Source organism: Megachile rotundata, chromosome 6, assembly GCF_050947335.1.
Source record: "Megachile rotundata isolate GNS110a chromosome 6, iyMegRotu1, whole genome shotgun sequence".
Classification (NCBI taxonomy): domain Eukaryota; kingdom Metazoa; phylum Arthropoda; class Insecta; order Hymenoptera; family Megachilidae; genus Megachile; species Megachile rotundata.
Window position 1 is genome coordinate 10155319 of NC_134988.1, and position 22702 is coordinate 10178020.

At 37.8% G+C, this 22702-nt stretch overlaps 1 protein-coding gene across 3 annotated transcripts in view; it reads left to right on the top strand.

Annotated features, from left to right (window-relative positions):
• The first annotated feature begins 249 nt into the window (after window positions 1–249).
• The window catches only part of Gad1 (glutamate decarboxylase), a 31527-nt gene continuing 9074 nt past the window's right edge, over window positions 250–22702 (top strand). For 2 of the 3 annotated variants that reach the window (XR_013038331.1, XM_003703189.3), the window contains exons 1-7: window positions 250–457; window positions 3266–3351; window positions 3633–3723; window positions 6908–7144; window positions 14979–15295; window positions 16302–16553; window positions 17577–17644. Coding sequence is in view for 2 of the 3 variants with exons in the window: in XM_003703189.3 (XP_003703237.1) it covers window positions 3295–3351; window positions 3633–3723; window positions 6908–7144; window positions 14979–15295; window positions 16302–16553; window positions 17577–17644 (1022 nt within the window). In the remaining variant the exon portion in view is untranslated. The remainder of the gene's footprint in view (window positions 458–3265; window positions 3352–3632; window positions 3724–6907; window positions 7145–14978; window positions 15296–16301; window positions 16554–17576; window positions 17645–22702) is intronic. The other variant, XM_076532325.1, reaches the window with a different exon arrangement.

Sequence of the window (22702 nt, forward strand, 5' to 3'; positions counted from 1 at the left end):
ACAAAGAGAGAACGGGAGAGAGAGAGAGAGAGTAAGATACGATACGTCATATAAGTTCTGACGTCAGGGTGACGTTCGAACAGGGATTGGGCAAGTAGTGACACGCCTATCCGGCCACCCTCGACCCTCTGTACTTGGCGGAGAGGTACGTCGCTCCGCCCACGTGAAAACAACCCCCGCCAGCTGGGGGTGGCTGCGTGGGTTGTACAGAGATGAAACTGGGTCAGGCAGACTCGAGGCAGGCCGAGTCAGGCCGAGGCTCGAGAGTCGTCCAGGCGTTTTCGGCTGGAAGCAGTCCCTTGGAAACCACCCCGAAGCCCGTCGTCGTTCCACCAGTCTATCGACGATCCATCCTTAAGTCCTTCTATCGCTAGGACAGCTTCATCCCCTTGTACGCGACAGAGACACCGTTTCCGCGTTCGTCGTACGAAAGCACCCTTGTAGAGGCACGGATTTGGTGAGTGGACTCTTCGCGAATTATGATTGTGCCCTCCTTCCTTTTATCATATTCCTACGATGTTTAGACTAGTTGAGAGGGTTTTGGAAACGTGTTACTTCGAGGGGTTGGAGTGATTTTAGCTAGTATTGTTGATACAAAATTTGAAGTGCTGTGTTGGCGAGGCACACCATGAATTTGATCGAATAATTTAAAAAAAATTAAAGTATCAGTAGTAAATCGAAGTAGTGTCAGATAGTGAAAAATCTTCATATTTGGAATATATGCTATTTTATTTCGATTAATCGATTATGTCAAGTTTATGGTGCCGGGACCACGCTGTCTAATGTGGTAACACATGGTAGCGAGTGAATACTTGCAAAGCAACTTGAAAGCAACTTGAAAACTGCAATCTTATTCGAAGTCGTATACCAGTCAAAATCTTAAACCATTGATTTACAAGTCTGCTTCCAGTGAACACGTTGATTCTCTTCAAAACCATCTCAATTTTTTACAACTTTATACGCTTTCTCGTACAATTTCATTCTTGCTTCACCGTCTTGAATAATTCTAGATACCCATAAACATTTGCTCATTTTCTATTTGCAACACAGACACGATCACAATGAGTTCTGTATAATTACATCTTACGTGTACGGGTATGAAATGTTAATTGCACGACTGTTCATTGATACGCACTTATTTTCTTTCACTCTATCTGCGTCAGTGATGGGCTTCGGTCGCATGGACGTGCAAGCGGGCATTTGTGGGCAATTTCTTAATTTCAATATTCCCAAATGCCTAGTTTCCAAATCTCAGCAATTTTTATTTTGGGAAATCTCAAGTTTTATAGTCGTTTTGCAATGTTTGAGATTGATGAATAGTAACGTTACTGAATTTTTAGATTTTTCAATTATTGATTGCCTAAATTAAGAATAACTTAATTTTCGAATTCCTACTTTTCTAAATATCTGAATTTTCAGACTTCTGAATTCTTGAATTTCTAAATTTTCAAACTTCTAAATGTCCACATTTCTAAATTCCTAAATTATTATTTACAAACTTGTAGATTTCCAAATCCGAAAATTCTGCAATTTCTAAAATCCCATCTTCCTAAATCCCCAACACTCAAATACCCAACCCCTAATTTCCCGAATTCTGAAATTCTCTAGACTCTCAAATCCAGAACTCCTAAATCCTCAAATCTCTAAACCCTGAAATCCATAAATTTCCAAATCTTAAAACTCTGCAATTTGAAGAGCCCCATCTTGCTAAATCCCCAACTGCTAATTTCCCGAATTCTTAAATTCACTAGTCTTTCGAATCTTGAACTCCTAAATTCCCAAATCGCTAAACCTTGAAATCTATAAATTCCCAAATCTCAAAATTCTGCAATTTCTAAAATCCTACCTTGCTAAACCCCCGACCCTTAAACTCCCGAACCCCTAAATCCCCAACCCCTAAATTCCCCAACCCCTAAATTCCCTAGTCCTTCAAATCCTAAATTCCTAAATCCCCAAAACTCTAAACCTTGAAATCTATAAATTCCCAAATCACAAAATTCTGCAATTTCTAAAATCCTACCTTGTAAACCCCCGACCCTTAAACTCCCAAACCCCTAAATCCCCAACCCCTAAATTCCCTAGTCCTTAAAATCCCGAATTCCTAAATTTCCAAATCCCTAAACCCTGAACTCCATAAATTCCCAAATCTCAAAACTCTGCAATTTCTAAAATCCTACCTTGTAAACCCCCGACCCTTAAACTCCCGAACCCCTAAATTCCCAACCCCTAAATTCCCCAACCCCTAAATTCCCTAGTCCTTCAAATCCTAAATTCCTAAATCCCCAAAACTCTAAACCTTGAAATCTATAAATTCCCAAATCACAAAATTCTGCAATTTCTAAAATCCTACCTTGCTAAACCCCCGACCCTTAAACTCCCGAACCCCTAAATCCCCAACCCCTAAATTCCCCAACCCCTAAATTCCCTAGTCCTTCAAATCCTAAATTCCTAAATCCCCAAAACTCTAAACCTTGAAATCTATAAATTCCCAAATCACAAAATTCTGCAATTTCTAAAATCCTACCTTGTAAACCCCCGACCCTTAAACTCCCAAACCCCTAAATCCCCAACCCCTAAATTCCCTAGTCCTTAAAATCCCGAATTCCTAAATTTCCAAATCCCTAAACCCTGAACTCCATAAATTCCCAAATCTCAAAACTCTGCAATTTCTAAAATCCTACCTTGTAAACCCCCGACCCTTAAACTCCCGAACCCCTAAATTCCCAACCCCTAAATTCCCCAACCCCTAAATTCCCTAACCCCTAAATTCCCTAGTCCTTAAAATCCCGAATTCCTAAACCCTGAACTCCATAAATTTCTAAATTCCCAAATTCCCAAATTTCTAATCCTAAAATTTCCAGAAAAGAAGAAAGACTGCTCACAAGCCCACAAGCCCCGAGCCATCACTGCTCCACATCACACAATCTTACAGCACAATCTCTGAACGCATAACGAGTAGTGCCTGATCTCTACAAGACAAATCTGTCGCTTCTATCTTCACGCTCCAAGGACCAGATCGGTTCAGAGAGCAGTGTAACCGTCTAAGTGTATATAACCAATAGTGTGAGATGTATATTTTTCAGCAGAAACCGCGTTAAAACGATATGCTCTCTGTCCATGTTTCTTTGGTCGCTCGGCCTGCCGTGCTCCTTCGGCGTTAATTCTCGCTTCGCAGTTGTGCAATTTCTCTCAAGCTCGCTGGAAATGAAGGCGCGAAAAAAGTTCGGCTCGACACTGAAGCGGACACTGTTGTTGATTGTTGTAGGGACTGAGGCGAGGGGCACAAGCAGAGACATGGACAATGTGCAAATGATCGGCACTAAAATCACAGCGATCAAGGAATACTTATATGTAAGGCATTCCCATCTCGCTGCACGTCATTTCATTGTGTCTCTCTCTCTCTCTCTTTCTCTATTTTTTCTTTCTTCTTTTTTTTCGTCGATAGTTGTCTTTATCGTTTCATTTTCTTTCGTCATTTGATTTTCACGATTTGGCCTGTTCACGAATGCTTTTGCTACTTTCTCGTCTCGACAGGTTTCCAATGATGTAAATAGATTTATGGAATGTACAGTGGTGAATGTTGATATACGATTTCCCGTTCGCGAAAGAGACATGTTCATTGTGAATTTCAGAACTTTGCCCGGACACACTCACCGACCAGACTAATGAGTTCCGAAAACACGTACTCGCTCTCCAAGGAGCATTGTAACCTCAAATATTCGGGTAAGATAATTATTCATATTTTACGTTATCTAATTTAAAGCATGAACGGTGGTAATAATACTATATTCCTGCCAGTGCATGTTCCACATAGCTTCATTGCAAACTACCCTCAAAATAATTGAAACTTAAACTGTTCACTCATATATATTTTTACGTATAAACTTCATGTATCAATCAATTCATAATTAATCTGCCCAAACGCAACGTCTGACCACATTTCCCTCAGCCACACTCGCGTTCAAGGTCGTGCCTCTTGCATCAACAAATTCCTCCCCGATTCTAAAGGCAACCTTGGCTTTCCGAGAATGAAATCCGGGAGTCACAATATTGTCCTGATTTCGCGAAGCGCGGTCCGGGAGGGTGCATAATAATGGAGGATTTAGAATTGGCCTGAAAAGTAGTCGACGAGTGGCTGAGGACAGATTACACGCCACAGAAAGGGCGGAAGGGTTTGTTGTCACGACGTGTTTGCTGTTGGCCAAGTGTTGGAAACCGATAAGACTCGTTTTGAAACGAATAATCGAATTTAAAATATGCTTTCACTAAAACAGATCTTTGTAACCGGGTCTGCGTTCTTGTAACATCTTATCAAATTTTTGAGATGATGTATCATTGTAATTACCTTGGATGAAGATCACATTGTTTTATTATAAGAAGTGTTCATTCAAAACGTTGTTTCAGTATGAGAAAAATATTTGCAAAAGTAAATTGAATTTCTTTTTGCTGTACGTGAAAATGTTTGAAAATATGTTAATATAAAAATGAAGGGTACTAGCTTCTTCGTGGAGATTTCTTATGGGAGTAGCCATAGAGACTAGCCATTCTGATTACCTTCGATGACAGATTACTATCACAATACAAAAAGTATTTGCACGAAAGATATAATTTTTGTATTTTTCCCATACGTGAAAATATTTGAAAGTATCTTAATTTAAAAATAAAGGCTGCTAATTTCTTTGTGAAGATTTCTTACGAGACTTGCCATTAAGAACAGCCATTTTGATTACCTTCGATGACAGGTTACTATCACAATACAAAAAATATTTGCACAAAAGATATAATTTTTGTATTTTTCCTATACGTGAAAATATTTAAAAGCATGTTAAAATAAAAATAAAGGCTACTAATTTCTTTGTGAAGATTTCTTACGAGACTTGCCATTAAGAACAGCCATTTTGATTACCTTCGATGACAGGTTACTATCACTATAAGAAAAGTATTTGCAGAAAAGATAGAATCTCTGAATTTTTCCTATACGTGAAAATATTTGAAAGTGTCTTAATATAAAAATAAAGACTACTAATTTCTTTGTGGAGATTTCTTACGAGACTTGCCATAGAGACTAGCCATTCTAATTACCTTCGATGACAGACTACTGTCACTATAAAAAAAATATTTGCACAAAAGATACAGTCTCCATATTTTTCTTAAACGTAAAAATATTTGAAAGTATGTTAATATAAAAATAAACGCTAATTTCTTGGTGGAGATTTCTTTCGAAACTATAAATTAACCCCCTAAGTCCCGCTTATAAATCGTTGGAACTAATTGCCGCATGTAACAACCCCTAGAAAGCGCTTTGATTAAAGCCAGGAACCGAGGGTCCGATGCATCTGGTGCCAAACGGTGTTTCACCTAGATTAAGCTTGAACCTGTAATTATACAATTGCGATTGTTATATGCTTGCATGGTACTGTTGCTTTCGAAGTCTACTTGGTCAAATTCTATCGAGAGTGCTATAAAGCTCGAAAGAATGAACGTCGATGGTCTTTTAGACGTTAGATTGATAGAGCTGGATTAGCTGAAGCAGAGCCCTTCGAAGCTGGGGATTTCCCTTGTCTAACCATAGGCTCAGAACGATTCACCATAAGGTTTTCGACGTTCCCTTTTCCCATTCTCATTCGTCTCGTGATTATTGAAAAGTTCCCTTCGAGACTTTAGAAGTTCAACTTGTGTTTGAAATTGAAAATGTTTTATTTAAACGATCGAATTTTTTACATTTTCTTCTGTGATGATTGTGCAAAAATTAAGTTTAGTGCACATTTTCTGTAATGAGTTTCGTGATGTTTATCCGGGATCTCCTTAATGCAATGGAAAACGAAGGGTGGTTCGGCGGGAAACTTTATGGTCGCCCTGCAACAGTGAGACAGTTCAATCTACCAAGGATTTACCAGAAGCACATTGAAATGTCCTGTAGGCAGTTTATGATCGCAATTCTAATTTGTTATCTGACCATGCGTTTCTTACACAGTAATCACATTTCAAATTTAAATATAATTTATTGTCTAGCCTTGCAATATTTTTGCTATCACTGCTGCATAGATTGCAAGAAGATTAAAAAACAGCCACATATAAAAATTAACAACCTTGACATTTTGATAAAAATATGACGTTCAATGTGTTAATAAAAAAAATTATAACGTTTGAGTTATATAAAAATATTATTATAGTTCCACGACTGCGTAATTTTGTGTTGCATGATATTCAATGATCGTTGCATGCATTTGGAGCAGCAAAATGTAACCAGTCATCGGCGAAATAAGAAGAGGAAAAGAGAAGAGAAAATGGAGAAGAGGAAGACGAAGTGAGATGGTGTCATCCCACCAAACAAGTGAGAGTGTGTCAATATAGGTCTATACTTTCAATTGTTTGATGAGGTGAAATCATTCTAATAATTGTCGTTTTCTGCGAGGACGTCGGAAACCCGACGGTAGGTCGACGGAGCACCGAGAAATATGAATTCAATGAAACGGTATCAAATCGATCGATGTCGCTATCGTAGAAGAGATTTCACTTGATTATAACAATTAGAGAGTCATCGTAGACTGTCGTAGTCGCATTTAACGAGTACCATTCGTGAAGACACTTTATTATTGTTATCCTATATCTCGTATTATCACCTTGAACCTGTAATAAACCTCTGACAATAAAGATACATATCTATGATCTTCAATTTTTAACGTTAGCAAAATATGAAGATGTACAAGATGTAAATTTGAGAATTCGTGAATTTGTCACTTAATTCTTGAAGAACGTTGACAAGCTTCAAAACTGTTTCACTGAAAGATAATGTCAAGACCTGTTTAAAATTGTACAACCTGCAGTTTCAAGGAAGTTGAGGAATCATTACACAAAGTATAAAAATGATCATGAAGTATAATTTCTAGTACTCTCTTGCTCTCAGATATCCTGCCCCAGAATGTCGAAGGTTATCCAGCAACCAGAGAGTTCCTAATGAAGGTGGTGGATATTCTGCTGGATTTCATTAAATCGACGAACGACAGAAACGCGAAGGTCCTCGATTTTCATCATCCCTCCGAGATGATGCGTCTGTTGGATCTCGAAATTCCTGACACTGGCTTGACACTTCAGCAGCTGCTCATCGACTGTTCCACGACGCTGAAGTATCAAGTCAAGACCGGTGAGTTAAAGCTTTCTTTCGTGTTCATCAACTTCGAAATTAAGTCTCCGTTCGCGAGATTGGGGATGTCTGGCAGGGAAACGCTTAACACCGTTCTATCTCATTTCCTCGAGGGTGATAAGCCACATAATTTCATATTCAATTTAGCATACGTACTACGGGACAGAGATAAGGCTAGAGACACTTCCAGCCTTTCCGTCGGCTTCAACCCCTCCTAAATGTATTTTCCCTCGTGATAAATGTGCAGGGGCGATAACTGAAAAAACTGAGATCTGGGTGCATCATCTATTGCGGACACATAATTCTTTTGTAACGTTTCAAACTTCCTTTTTAATGGATGTTGCAATTTAAAATGTAATTCTTTGTACAAACGCTTTTCATTATATTGTTATTAAATGCTATATAGCACTTGTGTCTCAAACAAAATTAGCTTTATAGTATTGACACAAGTCATGATACTTTATGTGTCTGTCCATATATTTGCTATTATAATCTCAAGTATTTGACATCTTGTTACTTGAACAAAATTAGCTTTATAGTATTCATACAATCATATGTTTGTCTATATATCTGCTATTATAATCTCAACTATTTGATATCTTCAACTATATTTTTTTTAAAAGAAAAGAATTAGTTATTTTGCCAAAATTAATCTTTTTATTAAAATTACATCCCTTCCGCATCAATACACCGCTGGGCACGCTCACAAAACGTTAAAATAGATTTTTTTATGTCGTTCCGCGGAATTGCTTCAAACACCCTTGTCACAGCTGCTTAGACTTGTGTACCAATGTCAAACGTTCCTTTTATAGCTAATTTCAGTTTTGCAAAAAGGAAGTAATCACATGAAGATTAGTCAGAATTTGGAGGAAGTTGGAACAGACTTGTTTCTTCGCCAAAAATTCACGAACAGCGACAGTTCACATGGTGCGTTATCATGCAACAGAAACCAACTTCCCAGCGCTCGATATTCGGGCCTCACACGAACGATCCTCTTCCACAAATGTTCCATAACACCCAGATAATATTCGCCATTAACATTTTGTCCCTGTGGAACGAATTCCCGAAGTATAATTCCTTTAGAATCGTAAAAGCAAATTAACATTGTCTTCTCTCGGGACTTCTGGAATCGCAATTTTTTGATTTTGGAGAGCCTGGAGATTTCCACGTAGCACTTTGGCGCTTTGTTCGAGGTTCATACTTGAAGCACCAAGTCTCATCACTAGTTACAATTGATTCCAGGAATGTACAGTTTCGTCTGGCTGTTTTGATAAGATCCTCGCAATATTCAACGCGAGCAATTTGTTGCGCTTGCCTGTGATTTTGTGACGCGGTGACGAAAGGTTCTGTCGCATTAAACGCTATAAGTTTATAATTCGTTGCTCGATTCCAATAATGATTGTTGTGTTTTGTAGGGGAGGTATTCTGTTTTCAGATAACATATTGTTTTAATAGATGTCACTAGTAGTTTTCCTTAAATTTTGAACACAGAAGTAATTAGTAAATCCAGTCCTCATATTACCTCCGATACTCCACGTTTGGAGAATGTCACTAGGAAATTCTGCAGACGGTTAATTCAGTCACGAGTAGGTTTACCGAATCCTCTGGCGTTCCAGGGAAGGGCAAGAGTCAACCGCAAATCCCCCGCGAAAGTTCGCTATCTCGGCAGGATTCGATTACCAGCTTGAATAGATGCTAATGCACAATGGAAGAGGGCTAACCGAACTTAGGCCAGAAATCAGGCTCGTCTGGCAGCGAAGACCAACGGGGATGAGAAAAGCACCCCTGTGTATATCAGGTCGCGTGCGCGCTATACGTGTCGACAAAAAGTCGTTATTAGATTATATTTCGCCGAGATCCGTGTATGTTGAGGTCCGTGAAAGAAACTGTCCCTCGCAGGATCGATTGATAACAGATACGCGCAAAAATATCTTGGACAGCTGGACGATAAGGAAAAACTTCGATGATGGGCGTGTGAAATATGGCGCGATAAAAAGAGACTGATACTGGAGGACGTCCAAAATGGTGCATCGTGGATGAATCGATAAAGCGTTGCACGAAAAAGATTTAAGCAATGGTTCTTTTATTTCAATAGGAAGTAATAAATATAAAGATTTGAGTATCCAAAGTTTATCACGTATTCGTGCAGATTAATATTGATCGATAGAGCGACATGTGTGAAAATCTTGATTGATCACGAACACAACGGAGCTTCCGACGTTCGTGATTGATTCCTTTGTTGAAAGCAACATGCTGCCGATATTAAGATCAGCGGTATGCACGTCGATTCTGTGGATTGTTGGTATCTATAGAACTGATAGGTGTTTTGATGGAAATAGAAAATGAATTTTTCTTCAAATTCTAAATTTGGTGCACTGCACGTCATCATTAGGGACTTGGCGACGTTATTAGAATTTATGAGTTAGGAAACATATATCTTCATATGTAATTTTCAATCTCATGAACGTGTATTCAATCTCTAAGTATCCTAATATTACTATCAGGTTATTTCTGAAATTTCGATACATTTTTGGACATCGCAGGAATTCGAATACTCCAAAAAAGCACAATGCAAACGGTGCCGTCGAAAAACATCGTTGTAGGGTTTGCGCACGTGGCACCACTGCACAGGGTGGTAAATTCAATAGGATCGGTGTAATTAAGAGCCATTTCTACACGATTTTCCCTCGGTAGGGTGGAGGGAAGTAGCAAATAGGGGCGAACAGTAGGGGTGGTGGGACGTGTACAGTAGGGTGAACCCTCGGTGAACGTTCGGCACAGAAGCATCGAGTGCACCCATGGAGGAATTTAAATTGGTATCGATAGCTGCTCGTGGAATGCAGAAATCGTTTCGTCATGGAATGTGGATGTTGTTACGTCATACGATCGGTATTTCAGCAGCGAATCGGTGACGAAAAGAATGCACTTCTGTGGAAATTACCATTTTTAAAATAGCTTTAATAACCGGTGTTTTACTTACGAATATGAGTCATATACATATTCATGTATTTTAATGCAACGTGTGAATGTTACATTAAATGCAACATATGAATGTTATATTACATGTAACATACACATGTTATATTGAATGTAACATTTAAATGTTACATATAAATTGTACGTTTAATGTTACATATTAATGTCACATTAATGTAACATATGAGTGTTTCATGTTAACATATGAATACTACATTTAGTATCATATATTAAACAAGTATTAAATGTCACATTTAATGTAACATATGAATGCTATATTGAATGTAACATTTAAAGGTTACATATGAATATTGTATTTCATGTCACATATTAAATTTCACATTAATGTAGCATATGAATGTTTCATGTTAACATATGAATATTACATTTAATGTCACATATGAAATGTCATATTAATGTAACATATGAATGTTTCATGTTAACATATGAATATCATATTGAATATAACATAAAATGTTACATATGAATATTGCACTTAATGTCACATATTAAATGTCACATATGAATGTTTCATGTTAACATATGACTATTAGTTTTTGATTAAGTGCTTTAACCACCATCTTAAACGACGAATAACATATCAAACTAACATATCAAATAACATGTTTAGTATACAGAAATATCAACTAATCAACTAGAGATCATTGAATAATAGCTTTTAGTGAATAATTCATTAGATACTCGTTGACGAGTTAATTAGCACGTGTCGATCTAACAAGATCATAATCACACAACGTGAATTTTATTCAGTTCAACTCGCTCTGTTTAACGTGCGGGTTCAGACCAACATTCGGAATGTGCTTTCCAAGGGTATGATTGATTACACAGCATTAATGTTAAGCCTGAGTTACACACTTCTCTTCATACAAATCCTGATCCACGTAATATATTATCGCAGCCTGCTTCGAACAGGTTCCCTTTCTCTTTTCTGCGAGAGGGAAAAGAACAAATTAGTCGGAAAATGATACCCTCCGTCGTAATCGCTCGTAAAAGCAACCCAGTATCGGACAAATATCAAAGCTTACTTCTCTAACAACATTTTCTAAAACATTTTCTATTAATTGCAAATGTTGAATGATTTAAAAATAGACTGTTTGCTGTTTCCTGACAGAAGTGATCTGTTGGTTTCAACAATCAAGCGTCTATTTTACACTCGGTAATGCAAAAGAGTCTAAGGGGATTCGGTTCGAAAATCCCTGCAGCTCCGTCCAAAATTAACATACTCTTAAATCTGCATAATGCGCCAACCTGCTTGGCTTATCTCGATTCGCACGCTGCACTGTTTGTTTTTCCTATCTCGCTGTGGAACACGTTTCACCCCAGAAACTCCGAACGTATGCAACAAACACGACAAAATTCGACTTTCTTCTTTTTCAGCAAAATTGATAGTCATCTTTTTATTATCAGAGGCCACTTTTGTAGAAAAACTTCTTCGAACATACAGAATGCACTTTCGAGATAAACGAATAACAAAAAAATAACAAAAATAACGAAAGAAATGTGGTTTGTTGAATTATGTGCTTCGTGGATGATCGTTGCATCTGCATGGAACAAATCTCATCCAGTTTTCTGCAGTTTGTTTTCCTACATCGGTTTGAGAGCCTCTGCAAACAATCTAGTCGCGCAGCGACGCGTGTGACGCGCAAAATGCGGGCGCTTCGGACCATCGACCCTCCTCTACCCTTGACTGAAGCACGACCCCGATACTCCTGGAAAAATGGAGAGAGAAAAGAGAACTAAGAGACGTCTTCTCCTACGCCCTAAAACCGGACGCGTGCCACGATCCACAGACCAAGATAATTGCGAGTTACACACCGACAAACGGCTCTGATATCGCTGCCCGATAGGCCGCTGTGGGGATGACTTTTGTCTGGAGATTCTCTCCAGACTGTTTTGAGTATCGGGAGATTTGGAAATTAGGGATTTGTTGGATGTTTGAGGTTTCGATAAAAAATTATTTCATCAGGTGTAACATATGAGTGCTTATAACATATGAGTATTTATATGCAAACACATCTGCAAGAAACATAACCTCAATATCATAGTAGAAGATGGGGATGATTTTTGTCTGGAAATTCTCGTCTCCAGACTGTTTAGAGTATCAGATTGGAGATTTGGAAATTGGGGATTGATATGTAGAGTGTTTGGGATTTTGATAAAAAATTGTTTCATTGGGTGTAACATATGAGTGCTTATAACATATGAGTATTTATGTGCAAACACATCTGCAAGAAATATAACCTCAATATCATAGTTGAAGATGGGGATGATTTTTGTCTGGAAATTCTCAGCTCCAGACTATTTAGAGTATCAGGTTGGAGATTTGAAAATTGGGGATTGATATGTAGAGTGTTTGGGATTTTGTTAAAAAATTGTTTCATCAGATGTAACATATGAGTGTTTATATGCAAACACATATGCAAGAAACATAACCTCAACATCATAATTGGTCTTCAAAAATATAAACATCCAACTATTGCTTCGAAATTCATGTGTTCATGAATTTAATAAACAAGATGAATTTAATAATAGAAAAATATAAACAATTCATACATAGAAAAATATGTGCATATAGAAAATATCACATATAGAAAATGTCTAAATCATATGTAATAAAATATCCCTTTCTGACACATGAATTTTACCATAAAAAATCTTGAAATTCTGTAGTGGTAAGGTATTTCAGAAAGATATGTACGATATTTTCCAGCATAAGGTGCACCAACGTATTTGCTGGAAATTTATGTTACGATGATACAGGATTTCTGTGCACCCTTCGAACTCGTATCCTATCATTCTCTAAAATAACGTAGATCCCTTGATCCCAAGAATTGATGGATTCACTCCATTGAATATCCGGCCACGAAAAGACTTTTTCCCCCGGGTGCACGATAACCTCGGCAACCTTTGATAAACCAAGAAACACATCGGTGAGAAAGCTCGTAACGTTTCCTGCAACACCATGTTTCTTTCGTCCCCAAGCATTTCCTAAATACTGAAACTAGAGACGACAATGAGAATTTCTGGGGTCGATGCTCAGACATTTTAATCTTCGGGTATTACGTTGTGATTGACATATAACGCCACTATTTTAGGGGCTAAATGCTCCCCTTGACGCGTCTGGTGGTCTTGATCACGATTTTCCCAGTGGAAATGCTTGTGGGAGCATACTGGATGCCTTGAAACAATGCTCTAAATATTGAAACTTGCAATTTACAAATTTTGCGTATTAGGTATTTCGGGTTGTTATACGGTCAATTCATAGCTAAGTTTTTTAAGTTACAGTTCTTACATTTTTTCATTTTTGAAATCTGATGTTTCTGTGTTCTTTTTAATTCATTTCATATTCAGTATCTAATCATTTCTTAAATTAAAGTTTCAATTCTCTTCCCACGTTCTTAAAGACTCAATTACTTAAATTACGAATTTCCAAAGTCTTAAATTCCTAATTCGAAAATTTTCAAATCTGGAAATTTGCAAACTCCTAATTTCTAAGTTTCCATATTCCCACTTCCAAAATTAAAAAATTTCAATGTTAAGTACCCAAACCCCACATGTCTCAAACTCCCAATCTCCCACATTTCCAAAACACCAAATTCCCAAAATTCTAAACTCCATTCCTCCATCTCCCAATTCCCAAAATCCTAAAGTTCACTTCCAAAGCCACCACATCTCCAAGACACCAAATTCCCAAAATTCCAAACTCCACTCCTCCATTTCCCAATTCCCAAAATCCTAAACTCCACTCCTCTATCTCCCAATTCCCAAAATCCCAAACTTCACTTCCAAAGCCACCACATCTCCAAAACATCAAATTCCCAAAATTCTAAACTCCACTCCTCCATCTCCCAATTCCCAAAATTCTAAACTCCACTCCTCCATCTCCCAATTCCCAAAATTCTAAACTCCACTCCTCCATCTCCCAATTCCCAAAATCCTAAACTCCACTCCTCCATCTCCCAATTCCCAAAATCCCAAACTTCACTTCCAAAGCCACTACATCTCCAAAACATCAAATTCCCAAAATTCCAAACTCCACTCCTCCATCTTCCAATTCCCAAAATCCTAAACTCCACTCCTCCATCTCCCAATTCCCAAAATCCCAAACTTCACTTCCAAAGCCACCACATCTCCAAGACACCGAATTCGCAAAATTCTAAACTGCACTCCTCCATCTCCAAATTCCCCAAATCCTAAACTTCACTTCCAAAGCCACCACATAACAGCAAAGTGCAAAGTTCCCGAAGTTCCACAACGCAATATGGCAAGCATAATTGTTCAGGCAATAAATCAAGGCTGTTATTGTAATTTCGGTGCGAGCGGTGATTGTTCGAAGACGGCTTCCAGTAGCGGAGTAATTAATAAAGCTGACATGGCACGTGTCCAAAAATTATAGCAGCATTCGTGGCCTCGACACCGACGAAGGATGGACGTTAAAGGCACGCGGGTCGAAAGCGGGAAGAGAGCTTTAAGCTGCTGGCTGAGTACGTTGTCATCCGCTCTGCTGAACATCGCGCTAGGATCAGGGTTAATGCTTCGCTTCGACGGGAGACTTCTGATGTGTCTGGGGGAACTACAGTTCTACTGTTTCTCCTCTGTTACACTAAATTTTATTTCTATATTGACTTTTCATATGTTGCGTATTTGCAATTTTGAAAAATTGTTGTATTTTAACCTTTCAGTTTGATCCTCCAGTTTTGTCCAAACTGTGGTCCACAAATTTTTAACTCTGAGACTGTATACATTTCTGAATCCGTATTTTTACCAATAAATCAAAAAATCCTATAGTTTCCCTAACTACTTAGTTATTATAAATTTTCTGTTTTCTCTTTTTCAGGTCACCCTCATTTCTTCAATCAATTATCCTGCGGTTTGGATCTGGTGTCGATGGCTGGCGAGTGGCTGACAGCGACGGCGAATACGAACATGTTCACCTATGAAATTGCACCGGTGTTCATTTTGATGGAGCACGTAGTGTTGCAGAAAATGAGGGAACTCATTGGGTGGAGCGGTGGCGACTCCATATTGGCTCCAGGTGGTTCCATCAGCAATCTTTACGCTTTTCTTGCCGCGAGACATAAGATGTTCCCCAGTTACAAGGAACGGGGTCTTTCGGCTATCGGTGGACAGCTGGTTATGTTCACGTCTGATCAGGTATGTATTATACTACTTTCTTTGTTAATTAACTAATGAGTTAACTACGTTACACAAGTTAGCTACTCATAAAACGTCAGATAGTAAAAATCTATCAAATTGCAATAATAAAAATAATCTTTCATTTGTTTGTTATTTTATGTTGTTAGATTATTATTATTATTATTACTCAAAATTTCTAACTGTACTGTGTGAACATTATGGTGGTATATTTGCAAATTGAACATCAACCACATAATCTATAGACTATACAGTATATATTAAATTAGCCTTCTAAGATTATGATTAGTCTTCTAAGATATATTTATTAATACTTTGCAATCCTCAATGTACATAAATTCATAAACATTTATAGTAACAACTGATTCGTTCAGTGTACTATACAGGCTGTGTCACAATTAGTGTAGGTCCCAGGAATGCACTACAATTTTACTCTTCAATAGTACTACAATTTTATGATTTATGATTTAAAACTTTACAAAGCTTGATATATATTAATTCATGAACCTCTATAGCTACAATTAATTCATTCAGTGTACTATACAGGGTGTCTCATAATTAGTGTAGGTCCCTGAAATGCACTACAATTTTATTATTTATGATTTAAAACTTTACAAAGCTTGATATATATTAATTCATGAACATCTATAGCTATAACTAATTCCTTCAGTGTACTATACAAGCTGTCTCACAATTAGTGCAGCTCCCTGAAATGTTATGCAATTTTACTCTTCAATTGCACTACAATTTTACTCTTAAATTGTACTACAATTTTATTATTTATAATCCCATATTTTGAAGACCTTAATATATTAATTCATGAACATCTATAGCTATAACTAATTCGTTCAGTGTTACAATTAATGTACTACAATTTTACTCTTCAATTTTATTCATCTTTTAATAATTATTCAATTACATGAAGTTTATCTGGACCATCCACTAACGTGTATCAATCGTCGTGATTCTGTCAGAACATTTTGAGATTGTGCATCGTGTTGAACAGTGCCACTATTCGGTGAAATCGTGTGCCGCGGTTTGTGGACTGGGAACAGACAACTGCGTGATGGTTCCCAGCGACGAACGCGGACGTATGATTCCGTCGAAGCTGGAGGAACTCATCCTGGAACGTAAAGCCAAAGGACACATTCCCTTCTTCGTGAACGCCACCGCTGGAACGACCGTCATTGGTGCTTTCGATCCCATTCCTGAAATCGCTGATATCTGCCAAAGACACAAGCTCTGGCTACACATCGACGTAAGTAAATTTTTAACAAAGACAAAAATATTTAATAAATTTGAGAAATAGTAATTTTTAAGTTTTAAGATAAAGTTTTAAAAATATTTAATAAGTTTGAGAGATAGTAACTTTTAAGTTTTAAGATGTGTCTTAAAAATATTTAATAATTTAAAAGGTAATAAGTGGAAATTCATTTATCTGTTTTATTTCTAAAATTTAAAAGCAATAAGATAAAATTTGCATTATCATCTATGTTCTCTAATGTTTTAACAAGGAACGATTCACTTATTTTTTCACTGATCAGATTTCACAATAATTACTGTTATTGAAAACACTCTTGTTTTAATCGAACGAAAAATACAAAAACGAAAGCGATTGAAAGTTAGGAAGGGACAGAGATTTCCACTTAGCCAGACAGCTTATTCAAATCGCTTCACCGTTCGGACGATAAATGCCAAACACGTAAGAGCCTTAACTTAAATAATAAATGTGGGAATCGTCATGTCGAGGGTGTAGAGGTATCACGGGGTAAATTGAGGGAAATTTCGGAAAATCTCGGATTTACGAGTCAACTGCTGTCTTTAACATGGAGTACACCAAATAAAATCACTCGATGAACACACATTTTTTTAAGGTTAGGTTTAACCTCTTGCCGTAAAATTTGTCAGATGCGTCGGTCGAAACTAACTACTCATAATGTTTAAACAAACAATAAAAATTAAAGTGTCGTGAATATTTTATATTCAGCGATCTTCAATAATGCAAATTATAGTTGCACCTAAATTTTGAGTTGAAGAGTATTAACAATTTTAATAAAATTTGTTATATTTGAGCTCTGAGTGCGTCACGAATGGAACTGGTCAAAGTACGACAAGGGGTTAAAATTGTATCATCTTTTGCTTAATATTTTATTGATGACGTATACAGTTGAATCTGTTTCAAAAAATTAAAGTTATAGACTAGCTTGTTAATCTACTTCACAGTTTAAGTGCACCCTAAATTTTTAAAGAGATAAATCAAGAGAACAAATTCGTTTTGCAGGCGGCTTGGGGTGGTGGACTGCTTCTCTCAAGAAAATACAGACATCCCAGATTGACCGGCATCGAACGGTGAGTGCAACAAAATACAAAATTTCTATAAACAATCTCAGCTGAAAGCATCACGTTCACCCCTAAATTGCTCCTCTCAGTTGATGGGTCTTTTTCCGATCAACGAGAAACACCTCCACATGTGCTTTCCAGAGGGGTGCCTTAATCCTCGCACTTTATAGTTTATTGAGGCTTAGTTTGATGGAGTCACTCAGAAAGAAGACACAGACACACGCAGCAGGTTCAACCTGCAGTCTTAGAGCTGTGTTTATGAAGGGCAAAATCGATATTACCAAGCTGGGGAGGCATTTTCGAACAATTATTTTGCATGAGAATAGAAAGTGCTTTTTATGGAGGAACTCGTAAAAAATTTTGTGACGGCGTTATGATTGGTTCTAAAATTTTTAGACGCAAAGTCAAAGTTCCTGAGTTCTGAATCTCATGAAGCCTTCTCAGAATTTCAAATTTATAGAAACGGCGAGGGCTTCTAGATTATCAATTCTGTTTTTAGAAGTCCTTAAACTACTCTTACAATTCTGAAATCCACAATTATCAAATTCTACAATTTTCGAAGTTGCTAATTATCAAAGTTTGTGATTCTCAACGTCCCAAAATTTCAATTTTCTGATGTGCAAAATTCTCTTTCCTAAGTCTAGAATTTCTAAAGTCCAAAAATTTCAACTTACCAATGTCCAAAATTTTGAAAGGACCAAATCCCCAAATTTCCAAGCTCCCGAATTCCCAAATTCCCAAACTCCCAATCTCTCAAATTTCCTATCTCTCAAAGTCCCAATCTCTCAAATTCTCACTCTCCCAAATTCCCACTCACCCAAAATCCCAAACTCCCAAATTCCCAAATTCCTAACCTCCCAATCTTTCAAATTTCCGATCTCTCAAATTCCCAATCTCTCAAATTCTCACTCTCCCGAATTCCCACTCTTCCAAATTCCCAAACTCCCAAATTCCCAAATTCCCAACCTCTCAATCTCTCCAATTTCCGATCTCTCAAATTTCCAATCTCTCAAATTTCCAATCTCTCGAATTCCCAATCTCTCAAACTCTCACTCTCCCAAATGCCCCATCTTCCAAATTCCCACTCACCCAAATTCCCAAGCTCTCAAATTCCCAAATTCCCAACCTCCCAATCTCTCAAATTCTCACTCTCCCAAATGCCCCATCTCCCAAATTCCCACTCACCCAAATTCCCAAACTCCCAAATTGCTACTCACCCAAATTCCCAAACTCCCAAAGTCCCAAAACTCCAATATCTCAAAACTAAATTTAAAAAATCTTCTGTACTCCCTATTACACAAAGAAGTCAACCTATCCACCACAAAAGAATCCTCTCCACATCCTCCACACAGAACTCTGAAATTAGACAGGCGAAACCTTGATTGATTGATGCGAAAAGAGGATACCTGTAGGCTATTCGTGGCCAGTGTCGTAATCCGTAAAATCGAGGGGTTCTCGAAAGAAAGGAGTGACTCCTGTCGTAGGCACATGCGAACTTTCGCATACACGTCCGCAAGAGCGATGCTCGACCCCTCGTTGCAATGGGGGTCAGGGATAGGCCGATTCGAGCGTAGTTCGGATGGGGTTGGCGAGATTAATCCACGATTTGCATCCGGCCGCATCTGCTCCCTTCATTCAGCGACAGACAGTCCCTGACCCGAAAAAAAGTGGCACGAGGCCTAGGAAAATGATTTTCTAGGGAAAAGTCGCATATCGAGTGCCCTCGCTGCTTTTCCGCCTCACGAAATTCGTTTGAAGTAGCTGATGCTGAATATTAATAATCTATGTGTGATTTCGAATGAATAGCTTGCTTCCCTATTCGAGCGTACAGGCTTTTTGAAGGCATGACAGTTGAAGGCTTTTTGTGGAGTCAAGGATGTGTCTTTATTTTTGTTTTTTGAGGTACGAGGCTTTTATGGAAGGTGAAGGTTTTGGAGGTAGTTTTATACTTTCAGTGTCTGATGATATTACTTTGAATTGTTAGTATAGGTCTGATATGTGTGTTTTATAGGGGATGAAGGTTTTGGACTTAGTTTTAATTATACTTTCAATATCTCATGCTATTACTTTGAATTATTGCTACAGATCTTGATATGTGTGTTTTATAGAGGATGAAGGTTTTGGAGATAGTTTTATACTTTCAGTACCTCATGCTATTACTTTGTATTATTGCTACAAGTCTGATACCTGTCTTTTATGGAGAATGAAGGTTTTGGAGTTAGTTTTAATTATACATTCAATACCTCATACTTTGTATTATTGCAAGAGTGATATTAATGAAATTATTCTTCGTTTTTCTTCTCTACATCATTTTATTATATCCATTACAATGATCTATGACTTTGATGAAATTTTTATTGTGTTTGATTTTGTTAGGACTTCGATTACTCCAATTATTAGCCCAACTTTGATGAAGTGTTCCTAATATTCCTTTTGTTAGTCCACTGTGAATGTTCCTTAATATTCATTGCCAACAGCTAATTCAATAGCTGCCTTCTTCTCATATCATTGCTAAATTAGCTTCTACATTCAAAAGCTTCCAAATCAGAATCCAGAGAATTCCCAGTCTGGTCCATGAATTTTCGAGTTCCAAAAATGAGAGAATATGGTGATCCCAGCAGAGACTGTACCTCGCGAGGACTTCCTTCCTGAAGGTCTTGATTAAAATGGCAAACGAAAAGTCCGAAGGACGAGCAACAGCTGGATCAGTTCCCTGGAGCGCATTTGCAGAACAGAACTCTCCTCTTTATATATCGACGCGGCGCCGCATCGTTCCGTGCCTTCCGCGGGCCTGAAATAAAAGACCGTGCCTCGACAATGCTGGATTAAACTCGTACAAAGGGAACAGCTTCCCTCATTCTCTCGTTGTCTGTACTCTGTCCTCCCCAACCTCTGTATTCCTCCTTCAAACAGTGTATAGGCTCGAGAAAGGAGCAACGGAGACGAAAAGCAGAAAGAGAGAACGTCGCGACAAAGTCAGAAATGATTACGCGTAAAAGGTGGGCCGGAACGAGCAAGGTCTGCAAGTCGGAAGTTGAATGTTTCCCTTCTCTGCATTCCGCTGCTTTGTCGCACGCAACTTTGCGTTTCTGTTTTCTACGAATCACTATTCTTGATTATTCCGTTTTACTTCGATGATTGACGTGATTCTGAGAAGATTCTGTGTTACTTCTTTAACACTAAAACTACCTAACCGCTCCACAAGTGTTTTATTATAAGGAACACATTTTGTTAAAATATATTTTTTGAAATCAGAATTGATTTTCATTAAGATGAAGAATAAGTGTGTGTACTAATTTATATTTCGTCGTTTGTTTATTCATTTTTAATTTCAAATTGAGTAGACATTATATGCCGGTAGGTTTAGTGTTAATACATTGTATACCTTGTTAGGTGGAATCAATGTACCTCCACTAGATTCTTTATCATGATATCGGTTTTAAAGCAGTAAGTTCCACTTCTACTTTCGAGGATAATTAGCAACCCCCGTAATATATATTGCGCGGCTTTTGGGCTTGGCACCTACGACGAATTTAAGAGTGAACGGAGGGGTGCACGCGCCAGCCCCAGCTGCGAATCGCATTAATCACTCTGAGCTTTATGTTCGGACATTATGCATAGCGCTCGCGTTTTTTAACTAATAGAAAATCAAGGCTAATCCCCTGTTTCGTGAAAACAAGCTGTATTTTATCAGCTAAATTAACACCACCGTAGTCATTATTCTACACAATGTGACACGTTATGTTATGTAGCTAACCTAACCGTTATAATATGTAGCTTAAGTACATATAGCTCTGACACCTCGAATGCAATTGTAAGTTTTCTACTGTTGCATTATGTCTGTAAAAACGTAACTGAGCACATTAAATCTGGCGACACAAGTGTTCATACAGCGACAAACCCTGAAGAGGATGCAGAAGAGTGACTAATGGCAAACGCCTGTCGCCGACACGAATCTCTTTTCCTGACTGTTTCGAGGACCCTCGCTTCATCCACAGCGAGGTACACTGTCACGATATATGTGTCACTTGCCAAGTATCGATAACGTTTGTCACGAAGCAAACGCATGTAACGTGTCTGCCCACATGTGTCTGAATCTACTTACGCAGTTTATGAACCTGGTGAAAAGTTGGTAGTATAATTTCTGTTATTGTAAGTACGCTTCAAATTTTAATTTCTGTATTAGTACTTCAAACATTTGTTCAAATACTTCCTTGCACAATTCAAATTCTACACCTAAATTTTTGTGGACGAACATTTCAAACAGTGCACTTAGAAATAACATTTTGAAAGTTACATTGAAAGTAACTCTTTTCAAATTAAATGCAGACATCGATAAAAGTAAGGTCACAGAAGTTACAAATTTAAAGTTGTGTAATAGACAAACTACCCTTAAGAAAATGTTGAGAAATGCTTCACCTTGCACAATTCAAATTTACATACATTGAACTGGAGGAATACAAACAGAGCACTTGAAAGTAACATTTAAAAAGTTACATTGAAAGTAACTCTTACCAAATCAAATGCAGACATCGATCAAATTAAGGTCACAGAAGTTACAAATTTAAAATTGTATAATAGACAAACCACCCCTAAAAAGATGTTCAGAAATTCTTCACCTTGCACAATTCAAATTCACCTACATTTAACTAGACGAATATTTCAAACAGAGCACTTGAAAGTAACATAACTCTATTCAAATGCATCGATCAAATTAAGATTACAGAAGTTAAAAATGTAAAATTGTCTAACTACCCCCAAAAAGATGTTCAGAAACGCCTCACCTTGCACGTGATAGGAACGAGCACTTGTTGAACGAGTGCATAGGAAATTAGCGTCAAGTATCACGCAGCTTCTCACGTTTCGTGCCAGCAAGGATTAAGAAGGGTTAAGGGCTTTTTTACCGCAAGGGTGTGTCTCCTAGAGGGTTAAATCCAATCCCGTGGCTATATTAATAGTCCTCTCGAATTGATGGACCCCATACGGCACCAAGGGAAGATAACTCATATTTTATCCCCCATTGGTCCCCGTGGGAGTCGATAACCGTTTGACAACCAGCTGAGCACT